Below are 12,734 nucleotides of genomic sequence, written 5' to 3' on the forward strand. Positions count from 1 at the left end.
CAAGCGGGGGCTCCTCTTTGTTGTGGTGCGCAGGCTTTTCATTGAGGCGGCTTCTCTTGTTGCGGAGCATGGGCTCTAGGCGCGTGGGCTTCAGTAGTTGTGGCTCATGGGCTCTAGAGCACAGGCTCAGTAGTTGTGGCGCATGGGCTTAGTTGCTCCGCAGCATGTGGGATCTTCCCAGACCAGGGCTCAAACGTGTGTCCCCTGCATTGGCAGGCAGATTCTCAACCACTGCGCCACCAGGGAAGTCCCCAAAGAGGCACTTTAAATATAAGATTTTAAAAGGTCTAAAATTACGAAATTTTCATTGATTCATATTTATTTACCACCTACTGTATGCCAGGATACCATTTTAAATCTATATCTGGTGGACTTCCCCAGATATAAATTCCCCAGATATAAGTTCTTTAACTTGGGGAAATACTGCAGGTTACCTCCCACTCTTGAAGAGTCACAAAAACCACTGTAGCATATTAAATGTTCTGAGAAGTCCTGTCATAGAGAAAATTTTATTTAATCCAGCATTTCCAAAACTTACTTGACTTTATAATTTACTTTTCAATAAATATCTTTTAAATATCTTGAGGAAGCTAGTAATCCTTAAAACATAAGGCATATTCCCCTCTAATATAGCCACTACTCAATTTAGAAGTAACAAAAAGAATAAATGCTGAAAAAGAACCACACCAAGCTGGAACCGAGCTTTAATAATCTACAGAGTATCAGTTATTCCTACGTAACTTTCTTCCAGGGTCTTGCATCATATTCTCCAATACTACCAGCGGGGGACACAGAATGCAATCACTTCTCAACTGATTCCTAAAACAATGCCTTTATCATGGAACACTCCAATACTAAAACTTGTAAATGATTCATAATGTTGTGTAAAATTCAAACCAGGCTCCTTGGCTTATTTGTTTTACTCATTGATATAGCCCCAGCACATGGTTCAGTGCTTACACAGAATAGATGGTCAGTGAATCCTTGGCTTTAGAAATAAATGACTAAATGGATGAACGGATGAATATTTCCATCACGTGCTTTCAGTCCTGGTCTGGTTTATCTTCTAACTTTCTCAGACATGTGTTCCAACCTCGATATCTTTGTTCATGCCTATATAAACTCATATGCAACATCCTCCTCTTTACCTATTCAAATCCTATCCATTTTTTCAAATCCAGATTAAGCCTGACTCCTGCACGAAGCCCGACCTCATCCTCCTCTGACCCCCTCATCCCCTGACATTATCAGAGTTTGATACTCATTTTTCCTAAGCTAGCTCACATGTTGGTCTTCTCTCTCAGTAAATGATAAAATCCTTGAAATCCAAGACCATGTCATAAACTACTTTTGTACATATTAGAGTGGCAAGGCACATAGTAAATATTCAATGAAAAAATTTTATTGATTGTATTTTATTAAAAGTTTGGTGTGTAACAAGAATAGTTCAAAATTCCTGGAATTTCTAAACTATCCATTACTAAAATCAATAGTTATAAGGACCAAGTTCTGAATAGAGAAGAAATATTATCCAAGTTCTAAAGAAACTGTTCCCTCTGGTTTTAACCTCTTTGACTCCATTTTCTCATTTGGAAAAGAGCTCTGTGGTATTTCTCTGCAGGTATTGAATGAGCAACAAATACTGCTTGTAAAACCCCTGATAAATGAAGACTTTATCTCATAGTCCTGGAAGAAATCCTGACGTCCTAAATTATGTAATCCTGGTATTACATTATATTAGTCTGGTTCATATAAAATGTAAGCTACAAAAATACCAAAGCTAAGAAAAAATATTTACTCACGCTTTTACTGAGATGCAGAAAGAGGATGCACGCATTGCCAAAATTCCATAGAACATGCTCAAACTAAAGCAACAATGCCTTAGTTATTAAAGAAGGCAATGGCCTGAAGCAGTACTTAGGAACAAAGATTACTTCGTCCCCGCAAGAGTCAATATTTAAGAACACAATGACTAATTCCCACTTCAAGTTCATGAACATATTTCTTTTTAAGAGCTTCTTTTTGGTTAAAATTTTTATTTGTGGTTTTCCTACCTGTGATCCATGAACCTAAGAATGAACAAAAACTTGAAACATGAAACTCTCCAGTAGGCCAAAGTGTCAGAATAGACTTAATTCTGATTTTAAGAACTTCTCAACAAGGGTTACACAAGACTTGTACTTAACTTCTCTGTCTCCAAGAATACACATTTACCTACTCTGCCTAAAGAACCAGATTGAATGTTCTGTAAACAACTGTGGAAAATGCATGAATGATACCTCCAGACCGTATCAAAACACTGGGGCTCTTAGCTTAATTTCAAATTATTTGAATCCAAACTAGTATTATTGTTGCTAATAGAAACTCCATTTATAAATAATCAGCTAAAATTTTTAAATGTTCTAGTTGAGCTTACTGTGAGCTAAAAGTAACCATTAACTTTATTTCCAGCACTAGCTGTGTGACCTTGAGCACCTCAATATTCACATCTGCAAAATGAGAATGGGACTGGATGGCTTATGTCCTCTCAAATACAAAAACTAATATCATAATGGTTATTATTATAATAATTATTAAATATATGAAAGAAAAATATAAGCAGAGATTTGGAAAAACATTAGGTTAAGCCTAAAAGACATCATACAATAGAAAAAGATTATCACAAACCCCCCAAATCCTCTCCCCATAGCACAGCACCAAACTATCATCAAATACCAGAGTTTTATAGAGGTAAATAAATGGCTCACTGGCCACACTGATATCCTACTGGGGTTAATGAAAAGGTCTTAAAATCAACTTGCCACATGGGAGATGTGAGAGTCCCAGCTCCACACTGAGACTTTGCTGAAGTGCCTCATTTCCCACAGTCTCAGGATGTAAGATCTAAAGCCACACTCTCAAAAATGACTCACTGCTCATAAGGGGCTGTGTGTGCCGGTGGATAAATCCGCATGTGCTCTGCAGATGTAGCTGGATTTGGGTTCTAGTTCTACCACTTTCTGGCTGTATGACCTCGGGCAAATAGCTCAATCTCACCAACCCTAGTTTATTCCTGTGTGAAATTAGAATGACTCTATCTACTCTGCAGGGCTGTGATGAAGGCTGAAATAGACACTTATAAAGAATTTGGCACATGCCAAGCAAGCAAATAGGCGCTAAGGATATGCCATCTCCCTTCACTTCTCCATTCCTTTTACACAAGTGGAATAGAGACTCTAGCGCCACAGGTAACTGCCATATTCTTCATTAGACTGTCAGTTTCCCTAGGGCCAAGAGTATGTCTGATTCATCTTTGGATCCCAGTGCCCAGCAGAGGGCCCAGAGTGAAAATGCAATATAAATGCTTGCTAAGTGGAGAAGACGAGAACCCACTGGGTCTGAGGATGTTAAGGTTATCCTGGCCACAGTCAAAAGAAAATTCTGATCTTCAGTTTGGCCAAATAGGCACTTGCTACAAACTACTATGTAGTTCAAAGCAAATAAGCTATTCTGAATTCTAATAATTACATTCTCTAAAATTTAAAAACCTAGTTGCCCCACAGCTCCCAATTTTAGTTTTGAGAATCCAATTCTTTCCTAAACAATGGAGTGGGTAACCACAAACACTTGTGGAATCTCTTTTCCTAGAAAACATGAAGAACAGGAGAGAAGCCAATCTGTCTGGAAACTGCTTCAAAATCTGTCTCTAAGCAAGGGGCTAGACTAGACTAGATGTCCCTCAGAGGATCCTTCCAGACCTACACCACTAAGATGTTAAGGGAAATAACTAAAGCAATTCTCTGTTATTTATACCCAGGAAAATAAAACAAATACAATTTAACATCTCCTAACATAGTCATTATAAATAATTTTACTTAGACCTGGTGATCCTTTTACAAACATTTTCCTCTTAAACTGTATTAAATCATCCTAGGCTATTAATTTGAATATGGGCTCTCTCTAACAAGACAGAATTGAGATTGTACTTAACACTGAAAACAAGATTATTCTTTTGTTCCTCTTTTTCAACCTACCTGTTTCCATGTACCCCAAATCTACTCATCCCCAAAGCTTTACAAGAAACACAGTCCCCCCAAGTGCTCCACTCAACTCTCCCACTAGTGAATTTCTAACGCAGCCATTATTCAGACCACATTGTATAGCTGATTACTGTATGCTGTCTTCTATTTGTATCTGCTTCACAGCAGATGACAATTCTCGTTTCCCGAGCTGAAACGTAAGTTCCTTGAACAAGGTCCACCTTTTATATTTCTCATGGACTCCTCTACTGTGTCAATATTGAGTTCATGACAAATGCTTACGAATTCTTATTGGCTGACTGATTTAAAATGAAGAGAGAGCAAGAGCTATAGAACACTCTGTACACTGAGCACCTGTATGAAGCTTTGGCAAAGTCTAAAATAAAGCTTTTCAGACTACTACATGTATATTGATATTTGTCCTTTACCTGGGAATAGAACAGTTGAAGGTTAATACACAAAGGGGCTAAAGGGAAAGACCTACAGTTAAAGATCACACTGGTTTAGCTCCTGCCCTGTAAGGAATGCGGAACTACCAAGGTGAGCCCACTCACAGTGCAGATGGAGGCTATTTTGGAATGCCCGGCACACTCCCCACATCACAGAGCTGAGTAGCTTCTGATTCTATCAATACAAAGGATCAATTACTCATTCTGTCGGGCCAAGTCAGTCCAGGGGTAATAAATAGAAAGGAAAGGAGCTTTAGAAAATTTAAATGTAATACCATTTAAAACAAACAAGTGAAACATGTTTTCTCATTCTTCATAATCCAAAAGACACATCTAGAACAAGGCTAGTGAGCTCTAGAGTTCAATCATTTCAAGCATACTCTATATACTTATAAATGGGGATGCAGAACCTCTGCTCTTTTCTTTATACATGAAACGGGGACTTCTTGTCCCTACTACCAAGCAGGTACTGTTGTGTTCTAGGCACCGGGAACATAGCAGTTCACCAAACTCATAATTCTAGTAACAATTACGTAAAGCCTAGCTTAGTGTATATATATATATATATATATATATATATATATATATATATATATATATTTAAATTAGCTTAGTATTTGATAGAAATAGAGACTTCAAGGATAGTCCAAATCTCTTATCTTAGAGGAGAAAACCAAGGCCCAGACAGGTTAACTAATTTGTTTCAGTTGGTTATAGCAGGTCTATGGCAACAAAGCCAGGAGGAGAAACCGGATTTCTCATCTCTCATCTAGTAACAAAATTTGCTTATTCAGTAAGCAAGTATTTCTGGCCATTACATGCCAGACACTATGCTAGGCACCAGGTATACAAAAATAAGGATAAGTTACTGACCCTGTACTCCAAAAGCACAGGGGAACTGTAAGACAATGAGATGAGTACAATAATAGAAGTGGTAACAGAGAAAAAGCAAACTACATCTCTAATTGCATAGGACTTCCAATATTTTAAAAGAAAATGAACTGTTACTAGTTTGTTTTATTCTCCCTATAGCCCTATGAGTACAGAACACAGATCTTATTATTCCTGGTCTATAGATGGAGAAATTGAAGTGCAAAGCGGGTAAGGGAGTCTATTAAGGTCATCTCCAGTGGTAGCAAAATGCTTAGAAACCAAGCCTGTTTACTCCAGGATAGACTTTTTTCCACTCGATGGGAAAGGCAGATGTTCTTTTTCTGTCCAGTTCCCTTCTGATCAAGACCACACATTTGTAAGACTATGCGCAGAACAATCTGTGGCTGTGAAAGTAGACTTCACTGGCCTATGAGGTCTCATTGGCTGAGTTTAGTTATTCAATGGTTGAGTAACCAACCAACAAGACATCATTATTACTAGCAGTCTTACAGTGCCCATGATACATACACAGAATAGAAGCAAAAGGTTCTGCCCACAGGGAGTTAATATTGTAGTGGACAGGTAAATAAACATTTCATCCAAAAGTGACATAATTAAACAAACTACAGCTAGAAGAATCATTACAAATAATGGCAAGTTTAAGACACTAAAGGTTTTGCAGAGCATATCTAGTGGGTCCTGCCGAGAAGTATACTCTTTAAGGGTTAAACAAAGAACAGAAGCCTTGTATATATAATGACATATACCAACCTTCAGGTTATTGAAATAAAAACTCTTACCAAAAATGCTTATCACATTAAAAATAATTAACTTCTTAATACCTTCATTTCACTTTTCAGCTTTATTTAAAACAATTACATGAATACTCTATTTCCCTCTTTCTAAGAAAGTCATATATTTTGTAACCTTTCCTATTTAAGAGGAATGAATTTATAATGGACGTTCACATCAGCAAGCTGTGGCAAAGAGATTACAACGGTGTGGTTTCATTGTGCTATTCTTCCACCCTCCTTCAGATGCAACCTACATAAAATGAATCTGATCATTTTCTCCTGTATAAAGTAAAATTTGTATACACATCCAAGAATCACTCACTTCATAAAAAGTAAAAGGGAAAAAAAGCATTTCTTCATTTTCGAGTTCAGATTTAAACATTAATTTCACTTGTTTGATAACCTCATATTTTATTTATGCACTATTTATCATGGCCTTATAATATGACCAAACTGTTTTAAACCTTAGCACTTTATTGAATTATTAACAAAATAAGCAAAGCTAAAAAGAAACAAGTATTAGTGATTTCAAACTAGTGACAAGAAGAATTTATTTAGGAACCAGCTAAATAGTAAAAATTACAATCAACCTTTCAAAGGAATAATGTTATCATCATTAGAAATACAACTCAGCTAAAAAAAAACCAACTCTCTAGTATTTCCTTAGTATACTCAAGGAATTCACACTTACAGCCAACTGCTTTCTATTTAAATATTTATTGAATTTTATAGGGTGATAAATAGCAATTTAAATAACAATTCAGAACTACCAGTAGATTTCATCAGATTTACCAATGGTCCATCATAAAATTATTTCATGATATTTTCTCATTCCTAAGACTTAGTTCCATCACAAGAAAATATATTTTAATAAACAAGAGCTTAAAACCTGACTTAAAAGTGTGATCATCAACTTTTTTAGGCAGGAGAGGAATAGGGCCTGATTTATCTCTAGAGCATCAAGAGAAAGACCACTGGGCCAAATCAGATATAGCAAACGAAGTTAAGAAATGATTAAGCATGCAGCGACAGTGACATCTAGTGTTAACAACTGCAAGCCACTAGACTAACACTAAACCCTCCTAAGTGCTAAAGAAACAGCTATTCAAAGCTTCTCTTCTTTAAAAACCAACAAACAGAACTTGTGCATTGTATCTAAAAATTACTCATTATCAAAATATTTAAGTTTTTTTCTCAGACGTTAAAAAAAACCTTAAGAGGAAAATGTCTTAGAGAGTAAACATAACACCAAAGACCTAAAAGTAAAAAGCATTGTTTATTCTGTGTGACCAACATCCGTAACTGCTCCCCTTGGTTAGAGGTTAATGTAAAAGTAATCTGGGACATGTCCTGATGAGTGTACTATAAACATTTAAACTTCCAGTTACTATAAAAGCAAAGATATCGCACAAGCTAGTACCTGATGACACATCAAGAAAAAGCAATATAGGACATTTCAGGAATACATGAAGAAGATGTAAATCAAAAACAAAACAAAACGAAAAAACGAACTTTAGCTGTTGCATTGAGAAATAAGCTCTACATTTCAGCCCTTGCTACTCTGATATATATATTTTTGCTGCTTTGAAAGGTCCACTTATTAAACAGTAGATATTTTTGCCCAAGGGATTAGAATTTGGCAGCATAGGTTAATTTACCATAGTATTTTTATAGTTTTATGCTCTAGATGAATCTATAAAAGTAAGCAAAATTCCAAAAATTATTTTTGGCCAGGACAATTTTTTATTTGGCCGTACACGGGCCTCTCACTGTTGTGGCCTCTCCCATTGCGGAGCTCCAGACGCGCAGGCCCTGTGGCCATGGCTCACGGGCCCAGCCGCTCCGCGGCATGTGGGATCTTCCCGGACCGGGGCACGAACCCGTGTCCCCTCCATCGGCAGGCGGACTCTCAACCACTGTGCCACCAGGGAAGCCCCAGGACAATATTTTGTAAAAAAGTAAAGTTAGCATTAGATGAAGCTTACCTATTTTTTTTGGAAAGTTCATCCTTTCCCCTTTTAACTCCAAATATTCTTGTGATCAACGTACTGAAGAGAAGTGTGGATGAATTTCTCACCTAATGTAAAAATAAATACACAATAAAGGTTAAGAAATATTCATGGCATGAAACCAACATTTACAATGTTCAAACTAGACATTCAAAATCATTACCTGATTGCCTAGTGTGGGGCTAAGGAAGATGTGGTTTATGTCCATAAAAGTAGACAATTTTCAATAACTTTATAGTAATTACCTCAATGACTTCCTCTTAAACTGAGCTCTACTGTCCAACCACATGCACACAACACAGCTTTTTCCTATACTTCTAATATTACCACCAACTGTTTTCATTATCCCTTTGTACTTGTATCATTAAATAACACTTAAAAGGAAACAATAAATTCATTTTCCCATATCATTTCTGATGATGGATATCCCAAGAAAGAGCTCAGCTCTTTCCTTTTACTTTCTGTAATCATTTACCTATGAGAAATTACTTATCAGACCTAACTCAAAGGATCCACATTATTAATATGGCCAAGAAAATATTTAATATCATATACAAAATGTTATTAACCACACAACTGCAGTAACCTAAGTAATTTTAACCCTAAGATTATCTGAGGCAACTGGTTCACAGAAATAAGAAGAAAAAACTATAAACATGAATCATTTCTTCAAATGGTAATAATAAAGCAGATCTATTTCCAAACCAATGTGTCAAGACGCTTTCCTGCATCATAAAAATGTCTTGAAAGCCATGGGATATTGGGCTTCCTCAATTACCTTGCCAAATCAGAGTAGAGATGTATAAATATATACTGACTTCCCTATAGTGTGTAAGGCCCTATACCAACCCCATGGAGAATGTCCAGAAATAGAACACACACACTTACTGCTAACACAGAGCTTATATTCTAATTAGATAGGAGCCATATGGTGTGTTAAATAGCAATATAAGAAAAAAGGTAGTTAAAAGTAACAATGTAGGATTTAGAAGATAGCTTCCTGAAACTACTGCAGTAAGGATCACAACTCAAATGCCCATAAGGACAGTGAGTGACAGAGGCAGCAGAGGATTGGGTATAATGCAGTCACTATTCAGCTTCAGCTGAAGTTGCTGCCTTGAGGGGAATGTAAGCCCAGTGTTGCCAGATCTTCTGCTTTTTCAAGAGAAGCCAGAAACCCCAACTTTTATGTGAAATCTATTTTGAGAAGTTGGCAACAAATTAAAGGAAAAAAAAAACCTATTGTGGAAGCCAAATAAAACACAGTTGTGGGCCAGATTTGACCTATCAGCCACCAGTTTGCAACCTCTCCTCTAGAAGCACATGACTGACTCAATTTATGTGTGGTAACTCTTGAAATGGACCACAGATACACTGGCACAATTCATACCATAATTGTAATACAACCCTAAAATTGGACAAACTCACTTATGTCCATTCAACAGTTAACAAACATTAATGAAGTCCCTACTGTGTGTCTTGCCTAATATCCCCAAACCCATCACTGTCCTGTTACTCTATCAACATCGCCTCTGTCCTAGCTCAGGTCTTGATTATCTCTCACCTAGGCCATTGACTTGGTTCCCAAAGACTCCTTAGGTTCAAGATGACTTGGTAACGTCATCCAGGACCCTATCGTCTCTCAAGAATCATACCAAAATATAAAAAGAAAAGAAAAATCAAAACACAAACTCCATCTTGCCCTAAACCAAACTTTCTGGCAAAGACTGCCAGAAGCAGTAAACTTAAAACAGGAGTGTCTGGAAATGAAAGAGGATGCCTGCTGAGGCATACCTTATCAAAACTGTAGAGGACTGTTCTACAAAGTGAATGGGCACCCATCCGCCACCCCAACCAAGAAAGAAAACTCCCTTGTTTGATTTGATAGACCGAAGGCAGGAGACACATAATGTCTTTTAGTAATGTTAAGAGGGATCAAACAGATTACCAGCTTGATCCATTCATCAAGTTCCCTCATTAGTAGCCAGTGATTATCATTACTTATTCCAGTAGGTATAGCAAATTAGTGATATTCTACCATTAATTAGTTACAATTTTCAGAAAAACTACCATTTTAAAAAAAAAGCTTCCCTTCATGAGCTATTTGGTCATTCTGTTATCAGTTAGTACAGAATTATTTCCATAAATTTACCAGTGTGCAGAATGAGTTCATGTCATAGTAACCTCCAAAGGTGACCAAATGATAAACTTTTAAGACATTTTTAAAAATTAATTTTCCTGTTATTGAGATATAATTCACATACCATAAATTTCACCATCTTAAAGGTACTATTCAGTGGTTTTTACTATGTTCACAAAGTAGGAAACTATCACCACTACCTTATTCCAGAATATTTTCATGACTCCAAAATGAAACCCTATACACATTAACAGTCATTTCCTATTCTCCCTCACTAGGCAAGTACTAATCTACTTTCTGTCTCTAGGGATTTGCCTATTCTGGATGTTTCATATTCATGAGATCACGTGACATGCAGCCTTTTACGTCTGGCTTCTTTCATTTGGCTTTCATTCTCAAGGTTCACCCATGTTGTAGCATGTATCAGTATGCCATTCCTTTTTATGGCTGAATAATATTCCACTGAATGGATATACCACATTAAAAAAATCTACTCATCATTTGATGAACACTGGGTTGTTTCCACTTTTTGGCTATTATGGATAATGGTGCTATGAACATTCACATACAAGTTTTTGTGTGAACATGTTTTCACTTTTCTTGGGTATATACCAAGAAGTGAATCTGCTGGGTCACATGGTAACTCTATGTTAACCTTTAGAGAAACTGCCAAAGTGGCAGTACCATTTACATCCTTATCAGCACTGTACGAGAGTTCCATTTTCACCAGTTCTCCAAATCCTCCCCAATAATTGTTGTGGTCCACCTTTTAAATTATAGCTATCCCACTGGATATGAAATGGTTATCTCATTGTGGTTTTGATTTATGTTTTCCTGATAATGAATGATGTTAAGCATCTTTTATTTATTTATTTATTTTTTGTGGTATGTGGGCCTCTCACTGTTGTGGCCTCTCCCGTTGCGGAGCACAGGCTCCGGACGCGCAGGCTCAGCAGCCATGGCTCACGGGCCCAGCCGCTCCACGGCATGTGGGATCCTCCTGGACCAGGGCATGAACCCGCGTCCCCTGCATCGGCAGGCAGACTCCCAACCACTGCGCCACCAGGGAAGCCCAATTATCACTTGTCACCATCTTTATTAATATTTCTCTATTCTGAGCCACTATCATCACTTGGCAGAACTATTACAATAGCTTCCTGATTGGTCTTCCGCCTTCCCTCCTGCCACCTCACAATCGAGCCTTCACTTTTCACTGCATCAGTCAAAGCCCATCATCCCCCTACGGTGAAACTCTCTCATGTAGGGTTTTTCAACAGCAGTGGAAGCCAAGTGTCAAATCCCAGACACCAATGGTGACTGTGGCTCATCCAGCCATTTCCAGATTCAGATGAGATACTACATCATAGGGCATGGGATCTGGCTTCTCTAGCAGCTGCCCAAGGGTTGTGTCAACACCTGCGCAAGTTGTGTTAATGCCCCAAGGGGTGAACTTTGACCAATAAGAGAGAGAAGGTAGGACTGTTCCCAGGGTCGGTAGGTTCACATGGCCTGGCTAGAAGATACACCACATGACCAGACAAGCAGCTCAGTTTTCCTGCAAGTTAACCTACAACACCTGCTTGATAATGTCTCTTCTCTTTTCTTGCCTCACTTCCCTTTTTCCTTCATTCCTGCTGCTGTAGGTTTGTACCATTCAATAAAACCTTATAGCCTGGGTGCCCAGGCTACACCTCCAGCTCTGTTTTCTAAGGACAGGGTCAAAACCCTACAAGGTGAGTAAGATACACCTTCGCCGTATTTCTATAATACCCAAAACTTTCCCTGATAATAGCACAGATTCTAGAATCACACAAATAATAGTTGTATGTCCTTGGACAAAGTTATTTCTCCTCTCTCCTCTCTTTATCTGTAAAATGGGGATTCTAATAACAGAATCTACCTAGCAGGATTGCTCTGAGCATGAACTGAGCTAATCAATGTAAATGATACCAAGCACATGGAAAATAGTCAATAAGACAGTCACTATTATGATTGTCTTACTTATCCTTGTATTTCTAGTGTTTAATATTGTCTGTAACCAGGAGGTATGCCTAATGTTTTATATATATTTACAGCAATACATTTCCCCTGGCTTTTAAAAATGCCTAATAGGTGGCAAAGACTGAGAGATTTGTGTGGTCTCAATACAAAGATTGAGGACTCTGTACAAACTATTAAATATACACATGAATGCTTCCTGGAAAATGTTCCTTTACTGCAAAATTAAAATTAAGCTTATTTTACTTTTTTTTTTCTCTAACTTGCCAGGAAAAACAATTAAGCCAAAAGTACAGATGGAGTCACCTTTAGGTACAAGATATATTCCTGAGAAGATGTGTACAAATCAGATTTCTGTAAATCAAACCATATTTCACACACAGTCAGGAAAAACCACTCTTTAAACAACTTCACACAGCATGCTATGGTTAATTGTTTTGTAAAATGAAGAC

At 37.5% G+C, this 12,734-nt stretch overlaps 1 protein-coding gene across 5 annotated transcripts in view; it reads right to left on the bottom strand.

Moving 5' to 3' along the window:
* The window catches only part of THADA (THADA armadillo repeat containing), a 314,598-nt gene that overhangs the window by 210,941 nt on the left and 90,923 nt on the right, over positions 1–12,734 (bottom strand). For all 5 annotated transcript variants that reach the window (XM_032652726.1, XM_032652725.1, XM_032652728.1 and 2 more), the window contains one exon: positions 8,121–8,212. In XM_032652726.1, coding sequence (XP_032508617.1) covers positions 8,121–8,212 — 92 coding nt within the window. The remainder of the gene's footprint in view (positions 1–8,120; positions 8,213–12,734) is intronic.

Source organism: Phocoena sinus, chromosome 13 (genome assembly GCF_008692025.1).
Source record: "Phocoena sinus isolate mPhoSin1 chromosome 13, mPhoSin1.pri, whole genome shotgun sequence".
Classification (NCBI taxonomy): domain Eukaryota; kingdom Metazoa; phylum Chordata; class Mammalia; order Artiodactyla; family Phocoenidae; genus Phocoena; species Phocoena sinus.